General features: G+C 48.0%; 1 protein-coding gene across 1 annotated transcript; it reads right to left on the minus strand.

The window, feature by feature from the left end:
* Positions 1-16,101: 16,101 nt before the first annotated feature.
* On the minus strand, positions 16,102-17,139 carry Asprv1 (aspartic peptidase retroviral like 1). The gene has a single exon (XM_026405138.2). The coding sequence runs from the start codon at positions 17,137-17,139 to the stop codon at positions 16,102-16,104; it is 1,038 nt and encodes a 345-aa protein (XP_026260923.2).
* Between the last annotated feature and the right edge of the window lie 1,013 nt (positions 17,140-18,152).

Genomic DNA, 18,152 nt, shown 5'->3' on the forward strand with positions numbered 1-18,152 from the left:
ACAGAGCTGAAGATACGTCATTGAACAGACACCCAAAACCCCTGCTGCCCTCACGAGTTGCCTTTCTAGTGAGCTTGACTTCAGAGCTCTGGTCCCCGTCTGGGCACGTTTGCTGGGCACACTGTGTCCTCCTAGCTGTGTTCTTGTTCCCCTAAGGGCACTTGTTAAGAATTAAGGGGAAGGAAATCGGTGTCTTTCTCCTTTTTTGACCAATGACTTCTTATTTTTAAAACCACCAAAGATTTTGAAAGGTTTTTATGGGATCCTGGAAGGTTCACAGTAATGGCGTGCAGCCTGCAGATCTTAAGACGGAAATTTCTAGCATTTCTGCTTTGGAAAAGTAGCCTGGCTCGTCTGTTTTCTCTTTAAAGTATAGACAACGTGCCGGGTGCTTCTAGAATGTGTGATTCTAGGATCCGTCTTTGTGGACAGGTTCCAAATTGAACCAGCCAACAGGCCAGAGTTAGCAACATCAGCAAAAGCAGTGTCCTAGGAGGGCGGCAGGGTCCCTTGTTTACTGTGGGCTGAGGAGAGGAAGCTTTGAACTAGAGATAATTGTAAAGGCAGCTTTCACAGAAAGATAGCCTCCACCACAAGATGACAGATCTTATTTCCAAAGTTTCCTGACTTTGTTCACAGAAGCCTGATGAGACAGTAACTTGCCTTGCTGCCTGGGTCCCTGTCCCTGTCATGGTCAGCTCACGTTCACTGAGTCTAACCCAGTGCTGGGTGCTCTCCTGCAGCGCCTCAGTGAATCCTCACAACCCGCCCTGGCAGGTGAGGAAATGGAGGGACAGGGAGGCGAGACACTTCCCCCCAAGTCCACAGAGCTGGTAAGAAGTGGGACTGGGGACCTCAGCCATCTGATGCAAGTCCTTTGGCTCAGTTTTCACAACACCTGTGTCAAATTGTCACCAATTCCCTACATAGAGCATCTTTTCCTTTCTCAACCTTTGAACAAGGTGGGGGGCGCTTTGGGCTCCAGTTAGTGGACCAGAAAAACTGGGAACCCAGGAGGGAATTGTGGGTCAGCATTGCCCTACCCCATCCCTACCTTCCCTCTGTGCCTATAGTGAAGAAGGATTCCCCACCATGGATCCTCCTGGGGTCGGGGGACAATAAACCAGCATGCTCTCAGAGAGAGACGCTCTTCTACACCATGTCTTTTTAGTTGTGGACCCTGCAACATCACGTTTTTCAACCAGTATTTACTGTGCAGAGCCTTGGAGTCCCCATTATCAAATGCTCACTTGGGTTCACCTCTTAGATGTCACTATGACCTAGATGAGGAGGGACACACCAAGGCTGTCTGCCAAGAGATTCTGGAAGGCAGCTTCTTGTCCCCATTTTCCCCTTGGGCCTTGCTATCAATAAAGAGCATCTGACTTTCTTTTTTCTTTTTTTGTACCAAGGATTGAACCAGGGATGCTTAACCACGGAGCCACATCCCCAGCCCTTTTCATACTTTATTTAGAGACATGGTCTCACTGTGTTGCTCAGGACCTCACTAAATTGCTGAGGCTGGCTCTGAACTCGCAATCCTCCTGCCTCAGCCTCCCAAACCACTGGGATTACATTCATGCTCCAGGAGCATTTGACTTTCAATGGCCAAGGATCCCCAGGCAGGGTCTTCGTAGGAAGCATTCATTAATTCAAGGCTCAGCACAAATTGGTGACCAATCCACTCTCTGCCCACTCCATTCCTCACAGAATTTAGGTGCTATTGTGTCTTAGGGCCTTCTATGGAGGCCAAACGAGACTGCTGACCAGAGGTGAAGGCTCCGTGTTGGGGCAGAGGCACTAACCCCTCTCTCAGGTGGACAGGAGGGGAGGCTGTGCCCGCGGAGCTTCCAGGAGCTTCCACAGGTGTGGGCATAGGCAGCATCTCTGTGAAGATGGACTCAGGACTTAGTGGGACCATGCTCTCCAAACAGATGGCCCAGGAAAGAGCCAAGGGCTCAGCCAAGGCCTAATCGAAGCTACTGGACTAGGGGCATGGAAGCTGGAGAGGCCACTGAGGCCCCGGAGGAAGAAGTGGCCCTTTGTAGGCTGCTGTGGTCTCCCCTTGGGCAGAGGTGAGGAGGACAAGGCAGTGAGCTATGTGTGGGAGCATGTCTGCCCTCCGTGGACCCTGGAGAGGAGGCACCCAGGAGGGACAGGGGGAAGGGACCAGGGCACTGGCCCCACCAGACCTGTTAGCCACTCAGATGGCCAGGCTGGGCAACACCTCAAGGCCTCCAGCCCTCCCAGGGTCAGTGGGGATAAGAGACCCAACCCCATCTACTGGAAAGTTCTTTTAGTTAAAAAACCTTGCCGAGTTGATACTCCCGTCTCTGGGAGGCCAACGCTGCCTTGGTGAAGCACTGGAGGAGTTCTGACCCCAGATGTTGGGCAGGACTAGAGAACCTCGAGGGAATGCCATGTCCCTTAGACACCCTGGAGGGTGGTCCTGGGCGGTGGTCAGGTGTGCAGACCCTGGGCAGAGGGATCTAGAGAGAGCCAATGCCAACTCCACCCTTGACACTTGGGATGACCTGGGGCCAGTGTCTTGGGCTCTATTCCCCAACCTGGAAAGTAAGGATAATAATAGTGCTCACTTCCTGGGGCTCCCGGGGGGGATGATGGAAGATAAAGTCCACAAGGAGCTTAGCTGGTGCCTGATGGGCAGAAAGTGGTTCAGGCAGGTGAGCAGCTTTGATCATTTCCCTAGCCGGGGAAGGACAGTTGGCGCACTGTCAGGCTTGGAATTTGAATCTTCAGAATACAAGATTCCAACACAGAGAGAAGAAAATAAGCCTGGGAAGGAAAATTACACTGGTCGGGGGAGTTGTTGGAATATGTCATTCTGACTGTGCTATTTAGACAACCAATAGTGGGCAGGAAGTGGTTAAACTGACAGAGAAGCAGAGGAGGGTGACTCAGGGACCAGTGTGGACCTTGGCAGTGGGGGAGGGAAGCGCTTTCAGGTGGCTCCTCACCTAGCCCTGTTCATTGTCAAAATAAACCCTACAGCCCCTGGAGCCCAGGGGAGTCCACCAACCAGAAACCAGGCAGCGCAGAGGTGGCTCAGAGAAAGAGAGGCAGAGGAGGGAGACCCTTGCTAAAATGCCAGCCCTGTGAGAGTATCTCAAGACCAGAGGGCAAGATGCACCTGAAGGTACAACAGCAAACGCAGAGCTGACAGTCCACGGAGACTCCACGCTTCAAGTGTAAACGCTGAGCCACGGCAGAGGCCACAGCAATTCTCTGCAACTTTGCAGGTCAAAGGTTGGTCAGAGAAGCCTAAGTCAAGTGCACACCTACCCAGGGCAGGGAACAGCATGGGGCCCAGAAAAGAAAGCCATAGAAATAGATGATCAAGATCCTGGGTGAGGAGGAGAAAGGTATTTTCTCTGCACTGCATTTAGATCTTTTAATGCCAGGCAAAATGATTCTTTTTTTTGAGGAGGGTACTGGGGATTGATCTCAGGGGCACTCAACTACTGAGCCACATCCTCAGCCCTATTTTGTATTTTATTTAGAGACAAGGTCTCAGTGAGTTGCTTAGCACCTTGCTGTTACTGAGGCTGGCTTGGAACTCACGATCCTCCTGCCTCAGCCTACTGAGCTTCTGGGATTACAAGCGTGCTCCACTGCATCGGGCCAAAATCATTCTGAACTCATGGCAGGAATCCAATGGCTTCCCCCTAAGGAATGGATGTGTGTTTACATCAGGGAATAATGAATCATTTAATGGATTCATCTTTCTCCTCTCACATTGTCTGCCAGGAAACTCATAGCCAAATTCACACATCACTCTTAATAATTATGTGAAACTCTGAGATGTGAATATGTGTGTCCGAATTTTCCCTTAGTCCTTTCTCTGACCTTGACCTTTATTTAAAATTTTGCCTATTTTAATCTATGTAATTTTGGAAGTCACTTCAGATCCACCCCGGTTGAGAACCAGGGGGACATTGTCACTTAGGATCACTGTATAAAGGAAAAACTAGTCTGGTCTTTCTATGGCACGCAGAGGGAAGTGAGCTGACTGGGTGAGTCTGAGGCTAGAGTCAAGAGCGGGGTGCAAATTTGCTAAGGAACAGAAGGGAGTTGCCTCGGGGCTGAAGATAATCCTAGAAGAGCTGGGGCTCCTCTGGGGGTTTTCACAGAGGCCAGAGGCAGTGGCCAAGTTGACTTGGGTCTGAGTCACCTGTCAGAAGCAGGAAGGAACACCACCCTGTCTCCCCAAAGGTGAGAAAGGTCACTGGATTACACATAAAGGAGAAAAGTGTTTTTACAGGACTAGCCTTGAATCTGCTGTTATGGACTTTTTTATTGGTGGATTATAATTACCCATAACAGCAGGATTCATTATGCCATATTTGCACACGGACCTAACATAACTTGATCCATCACTCCTCAGTACCTTCCTTTTCGCTCCCCTCCCCCGCTCCCTTGTTATGCTTTTTTTTTTTTTTTTTTTTGTACTGGGGAGTGAATCCAGGGGTGCTCAACCATGGGTCCACATCCCCAGCCCTTTTTTGTACTTTATTTAGAGACAGGGTTTCACTGAGTTGCTTAGGGCCTTGTTAAATTACTGAGGCTGGCTTTGAACTCTAGATCCTCCTGCCTCAGCTCCTGAGCCGCTGGGATTATAGGCATACGCCACCACCCCTGGCCTGTTATGCATTTTTTAAAAGTAAATTACTTAGCCAGGCTCAGTAGTGTTCACCTGTCATCCCAGCAACTTGGGAGTCTGAGGCAGGAGGATCATGAGTTCAAAGCCAACCTCAGCAACTTAGTGAGGCCCTAAGCAACTCAGGGAGACCCTGACTCTAAATGGGATATAAAAGGGGCTGGGGATGTGGCTCAATGGTTAAGAGCCTCTGGGCTCAATTCCTGGTACTAAACAAACAAACAAAAAAAGTAAATCACTTGCAAATTTCTGTATTTTATTAACACATTACTTGTGATGGCAGTTGACCTACAAGAAGGCTCGGGAGCACTCATCAACATTCGCCAGCCATGTGACCATTTGGCCTAAGGTACAGATGGCACAGTCTCTGCATCCAGGAATGTCTCAATGTACCCAGGTGGCATCTAGATGGCCTGACAGAGTCAGGATCCAAACCACTCTTCTTTTATTTTATTATTATTATTATTATTTTGGTACTGGGGATTGAACTCAGTGTGCTTTACCACTGAGCCACATCCCCAGCCCTTTTTATGTTTTATTTAGAGAGAGTCTTGCTAAATTGCCCAGGGCATCACCAAGTTGCTGAGGCTGGCCTCGAACTTGCGATCCTCCTGCCTCAGTCTCCTAAGCGGCTGGGATTACAGGTGATCGTCACTGTGCCTGGCTCCAAATCACTCTTGAGAGGCCAAGCTGAGGGGCAGATCTTAGACAAGATGCATTTTAAGAGAGCTCGGTGGAGGCTCCCGTTCTTGACTGGAGATGCTCCGGCATCAGGAGAAGAGCTGTGTACCAGCCGGCTGCCGGGAGGAAAGGGGGCATCCAGGCTCCAGGGGAAGGACCACCACAGAATGGCGCCTCGGCCCTCAGCTCAGCACCTCCCTGGAGGTTCAGCAGGAGGTCTGGCTCTTCAGGGCAAGTCGCCACCTCCTCTGGCCCAGGTGACCCATCTCTCACTCTTCCTGGAGCGAAAGGGCCCCAGTGCAGGGTCCTCCGCTGCTCTCCCCTCTCCCACCTCCCTGGCTCGTCCCCGTCATTCAGGTCTCAGTGGAAATGTCACTGTACCCTCAGGCCTCCCTGATGTAAAATCACACTTCCCCATGGCCTTCTGTCCTCGATCCCCCCACTCTGATTCCTTTCCCGGTCTCTTTTTACCACGTGACATCTGTTATTTTTCTGTTGGATGTTCAAATGGAGTTCGGCCAGAGCAGAGAGGGAACTTGGTTGCTGCTGGGCCCCAGCACCCAGGACAGTGCTTGGTGCACAGTGGTGCTCAGCCACACCTACTTATAATGAATGAATGGCTCAATGCATGCTCTTGGAGACAGGCAGATTCCGGGCCCAATGCTGAGGCAGGATAGCTCTTCCGTTGTCATGTGGTCCCAAGTACAGCACAGAGGCAGGACCACAGTCTCCATTGTCACATGGCACAGATGAGTGAGGTTTCTATTAAAAATTAAGGACTTTTTTTTTTAACCATCATAGTTGTACAGTACTGTGGGGTTCACAGAAAATGCCTGGGCTGTTGAATAATCCACACGTGATTAAACCAGACGTGATTTGGTTGAGAACAACTTGGGGAGAAAACAATTCAGCCCAAAGGACAATTAGGTCTCAAAGTATACACACTCCACCTTCTTTTTCAAGAATTGGAATTTTAATGTCACTTAGAGGTAGATTACATTCTTTGGGGTCTTTTTATATTTTTCTTAAATTTCAGAATATTTATTTTTATCCTCTGCTTCAAATTTTTTTTTTAGTTATTGATGGACCTTTATTGAATTAATTAATTTTATTTATTTATATGTGGTGCTGAAAATCGAACCCAGTGCCTCACAAGTGCTATGCGAGTGCTCTACCCCTGAGCTACAACCCCAGCCCCTCTCTGCTTCAAATTTCTAGTTAATTTTTTTTTTTTTTTTTTTTTTTTTTGGTGCTGGGGATCAAACCCAGGGCTTTGTGCATGCAAGGCAAGCACGCTACCAACTGAGCTATATCCCCAGCTCTCTAGTTAAATTTTTTAGACAACCATTTTAATTCTTTTCATTTAAAAAAATCATTAAAGCCAGGTGCAGAGGCACACACCTGTAATCCCTGCTACTCAGGAGGATGAGGCAGGAGGATTACAAATTCAAGGTCAGCCTCAGCAACTTAGCAAGAGCCTGTCTCAAAAAAATAAACACAATTTTATTGTGAAATGACCCACACATACATCAAGGTGGATAAAACAAAAGTCCAACTTAGTGGATTATTATAAGCACCCTTAAAAAATACCCCCAGCCAAGAAACAAGGCATGGCACCCCTCTCAGTGCCCCTGAGTGCCTTTCCGACTGAGACACCCCTACTCCCGCCCCAGGACACCCTGCCCCAAGCGGAGCTGATCACAATCTCTCTTGCCTTGACAGTTTTCCCTCCTAAGCAGGTCTCTCTGCACTGTGGCTTAGCTTTGCATAATTGTTTTAGACAATTATACAGATGGAATCACATTGTGTATGTCCCGTGTCTGCTTCTTTCACTCCACGTGGCGTCTGTGAGATTCAGCGGTGCTGTGTGTGAGGGTCCCACCTCCTTTGGCTTTGCTATATGGTGAGGTTTGTAACAGCAACATGTTGGAATCCATCCAAAGGTCCCCAAACAAAGGACTCGTTAAAATATGGGAGTTCACAAGACAGAAGGTACCACAGAATCCTGTTTTTGTTAAGAAAGAAAGAAAGAGAGAGAGAGAGAGAGAGAGAAAAGGCAATAACGAGAGAGCAAGAAAGAATGAAGGAAAATACATCCATAAGTGCATCCGTCTGTAGAGAATGATCTGGAAAACACGTCATGTTTGACTGTGGAGGTGAGTGGGTGCAATGACTTTTATAACCTTTCTTTATATATGTGTGTGTGTGTGTATATATATATATATATTTTTTTTTTTTTTCTTTATGGGGAAAGTGGGAGAAGATAGACTTAAGTTTCTAGTTTTCATTTTCTGAGCATTCATGGATTTTGTTACTAAAAAAAAGAAAATTAAAGGAAAAAAAACTACTAAAAGGAATTTAAACCATGAAAGAATTAACAAAGCAATAAGTAATAATCAAAAGGGTTTGGAATTTCAGGGAGGTTTTAGGGGATTTTTCCCCCCTACTAGTTTATTTTCAATCAATTATGTCTCCACTTGTTTAGTAATTTTTGGAGAATATTTGATTTTCATAAATTAATTAAAAATTAATATTTCCAGCCACAGTTAACATGCTTCTGAGGTCTGTAAATACCTCACACACTTCAGCTTTTCAAATTCATGTTCACCTACTTTGTCTTACTTTGCTGTATAATAGATGAAAAAAAAAAAAAAAAACTAAATTCACTTCAATTGAATCTTTGTCCAAACTGCTCCAGCTGACGAAATAGAATGTTCCAGAGTCAGGCAGGCTTCAGTTCCGATCTCAGTCCAGCAACTTACCATTTGAACAGCATTAGCCCAATTAACCTCTCCCAATTTAATTTTCCCAGCTGCTAAATGGGGTTAAAACTTTCACTGGTGATGTTTGGTGAGGATCCAGAACAAAATGCCAAATGGGCAACCTGTGCGTCCCCTCACCCAGGGCAGGATCATTCTCCGAAGTGGGTGGGGGGATGTGCATTGTAGGATGTCCAGCAGCAGCCAGCCTTCACCAGCTAGAAGCCAATAGCAACCCCCAGCAAAGCTGTGACAATCAAATGTCCCCAGACATGACAATGTTGTCCTATGTTTGTCCCTGTCTTAACAAATGTCCCCAAGTCCCATGGCTTCCTCTTTGGTGTTTCCTCTGGAATCGGTGCCCCCTTCCCACCGGCTGCTCAGCCTCTTCAGCCTGCACGCAGACTAGGGCAGAATCCCCACAAGACAAACTCCTGCTACCCCCTCGGGGTTCTTCTGGGCACCTCCCTGTGCTGGCTGCTGCAGAAAACAGCAGGGGTGTTAAGGATGCTCCTCTGTGCCCTATGCCTTGACCCCCACCCCATTCTTCATCTCAGGTGAGCAGCCAGGCCTTTCAGGACAAAAGCCAGTGTTGCCCAAAACACACAAGATGTGTCTCTTCCACATCTTTCCTACCTGCCTAAACCCACAGATGAGTATAGAGCCCATGTCCCCACAGGCCCCCCCGACACGTTTTACTGCTTCTTAGATCAGGATAGACTGTTGGCATGCCTATTTGTGTGGCAGGGTTCATTTTTGTTTCATCCAAATATTGTGACATACTTTTTAATAGAGTGCATCTTAGAGGGAAGAGACATGACATCTGCCTCCTTGGCCTCCGGAGTTTCCTCAAAAGTCATCTGGGTCCCTCTATGCCAGGCTTCGTCACCCAGTTAGCGGGCACCAACTGGCTGGCCCTTGCCCCTTGCACCACTCCCTTTTTCCCCTTTTCTCCTGCCCCAAGTCTTCCTGGAAATACCCGCTTAATCATCTTTCAAGACTCAGCTTAGAGAGCTCCTCTGGGGAGCCTTTCCCAGCCCCTCCAGCCAGATGACATAACCAGGTTCCCTGTCCCAGCATGGATGCAAGTGGGGGTAACTCCCCGGAAGGCAGAACTGCTGTGCACTCTCCCCAGTGCCGGGAGAGGCTGTGACAGGAACTCAAAGAGATGGAGATGAGTCCTACAGGAAATAACATACTCAGAGACTTACAGCGTCACCAGGCTTGGGGGATGCCAGCCCAAGACATCTGAGCAGTCAAAACCTGAGAACCAAGGTATTACCCCTCAATGAGAATGGAACAGCCAAGTGGAGCCAGTCTGTAACAATGGCCTGACCAGAGAATCTGCCCTCCCTGTAGCCCAGCCAGGAAGCTCCATTACCTGAGGTTGCTTGGCAACCCTGGACTTGGGACAGAGGAACAGTGACTGATGTGATTGGAACGTGGGGTGGTATCAGCTTGGACAGTGGCCTCCATGTCTCCTCAGTGGCTGAGGACCCAGGCGGACTGACCAGGTCACCTCTCTGGGCAGGGCATGGCAGCTAGTCCCTCCCTGAGCATGCCACAGCAGAAGCACGTGTGACTATTGCTCTCTGCTTCCAGACAGCCTCCATGTCCTGAGATCATGTGATTCCTCAAGGCACACCCTGCACACCTGGGAGGACTAAGCCCTCCTTCTGATAACTACATTCTGATTTCTGATTTCATCATTTGTCTTTCTCATTTGCTGCCAAGGACCACCCACACCTGCCACTGAGTAGGTGACCATAATAACCAGTTGCTTCTAGGCTGGTTTTTCATAGACATGTGGGTTAGCAATTCTGAAACTACTTGAGCAAATAAGTAACCTGGAGCCAAGTTTCTCATTGCTGGAGAAAGAAGCCTCAAATATGGAAAGGCAGGAGGTCAGCATAAATCGTGGTGTTCCACGGTTGAGAGGGGAGGGATCAGTATGAACGCATACTCTTTTTTGTTTTGCATTGTTGTGGGATTTCACAACTCCCATTTTACTTGGTAACCATTATTTTGTTAGGAATACAAAAGAGAAAAAGAGAATTATTATTATTGACAAAGTCGTTAGTTGCTTAGTACTTAGGAAAGAGTCACTTTGAACTCAATTCTGTGAATTCATGTAATTTCAATGGTCAAGATGTTCATTACTCATTTTTTGTTACAGATTTTTTTCATATATTTTTATTTGATCTTATTAGTTATACATGATAGTAGAATGTATATTGATGTGTTATACATGTATGGAGTATAACTTCTCACTCTTCTGGGTACACAGATGTAGAATTACATTTGAACTCATATTGTTTTTTAAAATTTTACATTTACTTATTTATTCTAATTTGTTATGCATGACAACAGAATTCATTTCAATTCATAGTGCACATATAGAGCACAATTTTTCATTTCTCTGGTTGTATACAAAGTAGAGTCACACCATTCGTGTCTTCATACATGTACTTAGGGTAATGATGACCACTGCATTCCACTGTCTTTCCTACCTCCTTGTCCCCTCCCTTCACCACCCTCCCCTTTGCCCTATCTAAAAGTTCCTCTGTTCCTCCCATGCTCCCCCCCACCCCCATTTTGGATTTGCATTCACTTATCAGAGAAAACATTTGGCCTTTGTTTTTTTTTTTTTTTTTTGGAATTCGCTTACTTAGCATGATATTCTGCAACTCCATCCATTTACCTGCAAATGCCCTGATTTTATTTTCTTTTAATGCTCAGTAACATTCCATTGTGTATATATACCACAGTTTCTTAATGATCAGGGAAAGGTATTGAGATGCACTATATGTTTTCCTCTTAGCTCTGGACACTCAGATGATCCAGGAGTAATGACATCCCAGTAGCAATGAGCACGCTTGACAGCCAGACCCTGGTTTCTGAATACCAGGCCCCACTGACAGGAATCAGGTTTTCTTGGAGAAATGACTACTTCTGGGGCTGGTACAAGGAAGGGACAAGATGAACATGAAACATCAGAAGATAAAGAAGGGCTCCCATTAGCGGGGGGACATGTCCCAAGAAGACAGGAGTCATATTGGAGAAACTCTCATTGCCAAATCTGAAATGATTTAAGCATCAAAATAAATAATGGGGGCTGGGGCTGTAGCTCAGTGGTAGAGCACTTGCGAAGCACAGGTGAGGCACTGGGTTCCAACGATCCTCAGCACCCCAAATAAAGGTACTGTGTCCATCTACAACTAAGAAAAAAGGTTTTAAAATAAATAAATAATGGTAATAGCTGAGTGTAACTTATTGAATAAAGTCAGCAATTGTGAGTCCACAAGGATGTGTGGTTTTTGGTTATCAATCAATTAATAGGGATCAATAAATAGGGAAAGCTCTTCCTTAAAGTTGAGAGCCAGTTAAAGAATGTAGTATAGAATTTCAAAATCACCAGGTGATAACCATCACAATAATATGGGTTCAGGCAAGAATCATCAGAGGATGCTAAACCTAGTAGGTGACAGCCTGGTGACAAATGGAACATTTATATAGTCCCTGATTGTCTCCCCACCAGACACTCATTTACACAGAAACCTGGCAGAAAGCACTCAGAACAAGTGATTAACATGAACATCATGAGTCATGGAACAGCCAACCTCCTCTGGGCCTAGGGATACTTGCTGAGGGCACTGTCTCTTCTGGATGTTCTTGCTTAAAACGCAAAACCCAAATTTAATCCAGAGAAAACATCAAATTCACCCAAATTCAGGGACATTTTACAAAATAACCAGCCAAGTCTCCTACAAAATTATCAAAGTCATGAAAAACAAAGACAGACTGAGAAATTGTTCAAAGGAACCCAGAGACATGACAATGTAATGTGATGTATTGGAGAAGTGGATCCTGGACTGTAAAATCATTCTCTCTCTCTCTCTTTCTCTCTCTCTCTCTCTCTCTCTCTCTCGTATCAGGGATTGAACCCAGAGGTTCTCAACCACTGAGCCACATACCCAGCCCTTTTTTGTACTCTATTTAGAGACAGGGTCTCACTGAGTTGCTCAGGGCCTCAGTTGCTGAGGCTGGCTTTGAACTCACGGCCCTTCTGCCTCAGCCTCTGGAGCTGCTGGGATTACAGGCATGAGCCCATCAAAAATAATTTTTTCTTTGACTACAAAGAGTACTGGAATGATTGGAAAATTTTAAGCAGGTGTGCAGATTAAATTATATCAAATGTTGATTTCCTGACTTTGATAACTGTATTATGGTAATAGATTGTGGGAGTTTGGGAAACACATTGAAGTAGAGGTAAATATACATCATATTGGGCTGAGGCTGTAACTCAGTGGTAGAGCACTTGGTTACCATGCATTGAGGCCTTGGGTTTGATCCTCAGTTTTTTTTTAAAAAAAAAAAAAGTGCATCTTATTTACAATTTTCAAATGGTTCATCTACATGTAAATACCAAGAAAGAATGGGAGCGAATAAAGTTAATTGGTAAGACTTAATATTTGGGAAAACTAGATTAAGCATATGGAAATTCTCTGATCTACTCTTGCGACTTTTCTGTAAGTCTCAAATTATTTCAAAACAAAAGTAAAATAAAATAAGTAGTTGTTGGATAAAAACGGAGGAATTATCTAGCCTACTAGGGGATTGGTAGGCATTCACTGTGTGATGGTCATTCTTAGAGAAGGGGCTGTCCTGTAGGGGCCAGGACTTGGACAATAGGATGTTCCTGGCCAGGGCTTTTCAAATTTTTCCATGATGAAGATCCTTTGGGATACTCAGTGCAGATTCTGGCAAGTCTGGGTGGACCCTGAAATTCTGCATTCCAAACAAGGTCCTGGAGGGCACTGATTCTGCTGGTCCTTGGGTCAGCCTATAGGGAGCCAAAGGGGTACACCACTGGAACTTCAAACAAGGGTCCCCGAGCCCACTTGCACATTGGGGCCAATGGAGAAGATGGCTGTAACTGGTCTTCCCAGGTGATTTTTTTTAACTTTTTTTGTTTTTAATTGTAGATGGGCACATCTTTATCTTATTTATTTATTTTTATGTGGTTCTGAGGATCAAACTCTGCCTCATATGTGCTAGGCAGGCACTTTCCCACTGAGCCATAGCCCCAGCCCCTTCCCAGGTGATTCTAATGTGCTGCCAACATTAACCCTGTACCTTGACCCCTGCCACCGCTCCCCATCAACTCAAATTCAGACCTTACATCAAAACACCGCCATAGCTCCCAGGCTCAGTTCTTTGCCACTGCTTGACTTCATCCTTTATCCAGGAGCCAGATGAGTCTTCTGCCCTTCCACAAACCTGTAAGTCAAGTATGAGCTCCCCACCTGGACAAGAGGCCCTCTGTGATGTGGCAGGAGCCCATTTTTTTCCTGGCTTCTTTCCCAGGTTCCTTTGACACTCAGCTCCCAGGGGAGCAGCACTCACAATCACACACACATTTGTAATCGCTCTCACAGCCACATGGCACCTGCCTTGGTCTTCCTCAGGTATCCAGGTGGTGCCTTCCTTCATGGGGCCTTTCTATAGGCATTGCAGATCCTTCCTCTGCCTGGCCTCACTCAGGGTTCCCTGTTCTTCTAGGAGAGGTAGCTGGGCTGATAGTCTGGTGGCTCAGATGGGCCCTCCTCACCCAGAACCAGGAAAAAGCAGTATCCACTGCAGGGATACCCATCCGAGTTTACACAGGACAGGGCTCGGCCTCACTGCTGTGTGGGGTGGAGGGTAGGGGTGGCTTGCGTGTTGCCCTGGAATTCTGGCCTGGATGCCCAATTTCCTGACCCCTCCCCACCTCCCAATCCACCCACTCTTCACCCGTCCTCCTTCAGCCCAGCATGTGGCTAGGATCTGAAAGATGAAACGGAAAATAGGTCACAGGGAGGTGCCAGCTGGGTTGTTCCCTCGGGAGACGGGTTGGCCCAGGAGAGTAGCAGTATTGGGGAGGCCAGCAGAGAGGGAGAGAGGTAGAAAAACAAGCTTGAGATGGGAACCCAGGACCTGGGAGGCAGGAGGAGATCACCTTGTTCTTCTCCAGCCTCACCTTGCTGGAGAAAGACACCCTCCTGGTCCCACACCTTGACCTCTGTCCCTCGTGCTCCTGCTCCGTGCTCCCAGGGTGATGGAGCTAATTCCACTTGAGATGCTTGGCTGCCCAGGGACAGAGCTTCTGTAAACGCTGGGGATTAGGGGCTGAGTCACACCCCAGGTCTCAGAAGAACCACAGCTGGAATCTGAGAGAGGGAGGGCAGCGTTCCTGGTTCAGGTTAGCCTCAGATGTCCAGAAGCTTCTAAGCAGGAAGGCTTAACCCTCCAACCTCCGGCCTCTGCTCAGGGTCTCTGTCTCTCCCAGGAGTTGTCCAGTTGGAATCTTCCAGAAGAGGCTCATTCTGCCCTGGAGAAGGGAAAATGGCCCTGCCTGCCTCCCATCAAGAGGCTGCCAGGGCTCTGTACACCAATGTCCCTGCAAGCCCAAGTCTCTGTCCTTGTGCCAATCTTTCTGGTCAGCCTAGAGGGTGTGGGCCACCACCCCTAAGGACCTGCTTCCCTGATGTAAGTAGTGAGGATCCCTGAGGTTTGTAACAGATCTGCTCCTCTGTGCAGATTTCCATCTACTCAGCTTCTCCCTTTGATTTGAGGGGTTTTCAGATTCTCAGGCCTGTTGAGTTCCAGAGGAAGAGGCAGGAAATGGGAAGCAAATATGAGGTGAACCCCTAAAAGAGCTGGACATCCCATTCCTGAATGTTCTTCCCCTCTATCTGGCATCTCTATGTCAGGCTCCTTTCCAAGTCCACCCAGGAAGAAGCTGTCCTCCAAGGGTCAGAGCTTCCCCCAGCTGCCTGAGTCCCCCCTGCTGCCTCCCCTCTGCCCTTCAGAATCCCTTGGGCTGCTCCCTACAAGTCAACACTTGTCTCCTAGCTTTACTTTTTGCCTCCAAATTCTGGCTCCCAGGGCATCCATAAGAACCTACTAGCCTACAAGATGCGCTTCCATTTGTTTCCACTAATCATTATTTCCCAGTTCCCATCAAGACATCTCACAAATAGCCTTAGGGTCACCTTAGGATATAAGGGACAATTTGGATGCTAAAATATTATAGATTAAAATATTTAGAGGAATTATAACTTGACTAGAAATGATGAGAGGAATTATAGAGGGAATAAATAAAAATATTTTAAGTTGAGAGTTCCTTAGAAAATCCAAGACATGTAGGGTCACCATATATATACATTATATACTTATTATTATTATTATTATTATTATTATTATTATTATTACATATATAGTAATAATAATAACACACACACACACACACACACACAGGCCAAGCACAAGCATTCAGGACACACTGGAGTGTTCCTGGTCTTTGTCTCTGTTTTCCCTTTACTCCCCGTTCTCCCCGCTCTCTCACATCCATTTCATTCATCCCCAATCAGCACATTACAGGTTCTTCCATCAACTGGTCTTTATTGGTTTTGAAGTAATTGAATTATTGGCACAAGGATCAGGGGTTTCAAAGCAAATGACAGAAGGAAACATACCGTGGAGCAGGTGGGAAGGCTCCCCAGGGAGGCTCTCAGGGCAACTGTCAACCCCAGCCTGAGAGCTGGACCTGGCTCCTAAGGGTCCTGCAGACAGGGACCCAGCCCCAGCTGAGCAGGCTTCAAGAACTCGGAGGTGACAGAACCACCTCTTAGGGATGTGAAGGGGTTCCCCCAGTCCTCTCTCCAAGACAGATATTTCCACCTCCTGGGAAGCTGCTTCTAGCCTTCCAGTCTTTGCCACCCACAATAGCTTGAGGACCGTGGGGACCCTCTCTCTGAGCATGCCGCCCTGCTCTCCTTCCCCCTGCTGTTTCCATGAAGCCTCCCCCGCCAGGGGCAGAGAAAGGCCCCTGCAGAGGGAGGGGAGTGGAGAGCCAGCGTTAGATTTCCCCAGAGGACATGTGCCCCCCGCACAATGGTGGGTCTCCCTACCTATCTTGGGGGGCAAGGAAAAGGGGGCTTCTTAATGGGAGTGCTGCTGCCGCCTCCCCTCCACGGAGGACTCCTCCTCCTCCTCGATGAGCTCCAGGTCGAACTCGTCCTCCAGGTTCCCTCCGACGGGCAGGAGGCGGAACTTCTTTCCCTTGAGCGTGCAGGTGCGGTGCTCGAAGTCCAGCACGGCGTTGTGGTCCTGCAGCACGTCGGTGCCGATGATGGCTTCCTCGGCGCTCGCGTTGGCCACCAGGAACTGAGCCTTCAGCTTCAGCTTGCCCAGGCGAATCACTGTGTCCCACACACCCAGGATCTTCATTTCGGCCCCGTTGGCCACTTTGACCACGTTCTCGAAGGGCCGCAGGGTATCCAGGTCGCCGTCGGTGACCTCCTCCCACAACTTGGGGTGGACCACAGAGACCTGGGCCCCCGAGTCCACCAGGAACCTCACCGACACTGGGCCGATCATCCCCTTGAGGTAGTAGCCCTTGCCCATGCTGTAGGCAAACAGGATCTCTTTGGGCTGGTGGCTGAGAGTGGCACTGGGGCCCCCGAAGGCCTTCAGAAGGGTCTCCCTCACCATCCCGTAGTCTCCCTGGTCCTGGAGACTGAGTCCGTTGTAGACCTCCAGGGCGTCTCCCCTGAGCGACTCTTTCAGGAACCTGAGCTTGGTGGTGTGGTCCCAATGGTTGAGGTCGTTGATGACCTCGAAGCGGTTCAGCCAGAGGCTCGGGGCTACATTGGTCCCATCAAAAGGCTCTGGGATGAAGGCATGCTCCCGGGGGCCTTCCTGGCTCCTGGCTCCGCTGGCAGCCATCCCTCTGCTGGCCTTTGGAACTTCAGCAGCAACCCACACCAAGTAGAGAAAGCCACAGAGCAGTGTGGGCGCAATCACGCTGGAGAGCTGGGCTTCTCTAAGCAGAGTGTTGTTTTCTTGCCCAGCCTGGGCAAGAGAAGGGAGCAGGTAAGGGTTGTCGGCTGGCTGCTGGATGCAGAGGCAAGCAGTATGTGGCCTGCTCACTCTGCAGAGCCTTTTTGATGCCGATCCTGGGCCCCCAGGGCTCCCCATTCTCCTTTGTTCTGGAAGCTCCACCCCCTTTGGCCGGCTGCCTTCTTGCCAGCATCCTGCCTGACTAGCAGGATGGGTGCCTCACCCTTCTGCATCCATCCACGGGACTGACACGGGCCAGCCCACGTTACAAGAAACTTCAGTCTCAGTGGGGGGAGGGGGCTACCCAGGTACCCTTCCCAGCCGGTGTCCCAGAATAACACAGATGAGGACACAGAGGATGTTATGACATTCCGGTGTTTGTCGTTACTCAGAGAAGGAAGGAGGGACCAGATTCTTGGCAGTTTTTAATTTGGGAAAGCCCCATTTGGGCCAAGTGACCACTTTGAGTGGCCAAAGAGAAGGAGCTTATGTTTTTTGAGCTCCCACTATGTACAAGAACTGAGGAGGGGTCTCACACACATTCTAAACCAAGTACGGGATTCCAGAAGTTTCCCTGGAGAAGAAGACAGAGGGTCCCAGAATCAAGAATCCACAGAATTCACCAGGTGCAATGGCACATGCTGTTAATCCCAAAGGCTTGGGAGGCTAAGGCAGTAGGATTACAAGTTCAAAGCCAGCCTCAGCAACTTACTGAGATCCTGTCTCTAAATAAGAATATAAGAAGGACTGGGGATGTGGCTCAGTGATTAAGTGCCCCTGGGTTCAATTCCCAGTATCAAAAGAAAAAAAAAAATGCACAGAAATAATGTTTTAATTGAATTTGGACACATATGTATGTGCATGCACTACACACATTCACCGTCATTTTATATGAACTCAGTTGCTGTGGTAATTCTCCTTCATTGGTCATCCCTAATTCAGAGTCAGACCATCTGAGGATAAGGCCTCAGGCCAGAGGCTCTCATTAAGGTCCAGAAGTGGGCTGCTTCAGATCTTGAACTTCTGGGAATTGGCCCATGAATCCAGGATCTGGCTTCAACCCTGGAAGGGCCCCATGTTCCACTTCTCTGTGTTAAATCCTCCCTTCTTATCCTCTCTGCTTTCCAGGAACCCTCCCAAGAGCCCCTTCC

This window comes from Urocitellus parryii, chromosome 12 (assembly GCF_045843805.1).
Source record: "Urocitellus parryii isolate mUroPar1 chromosome 12, mUroPar1.hap1, whole genome shotgun sequence".
Classification (NCBI taxonomy): domain Eukaryota; kingdom Metazoa; phylum Chordata; class Mammalia; order Rodentia; family Sciuridae; genus Urocitellus; species Urocitellus parryii.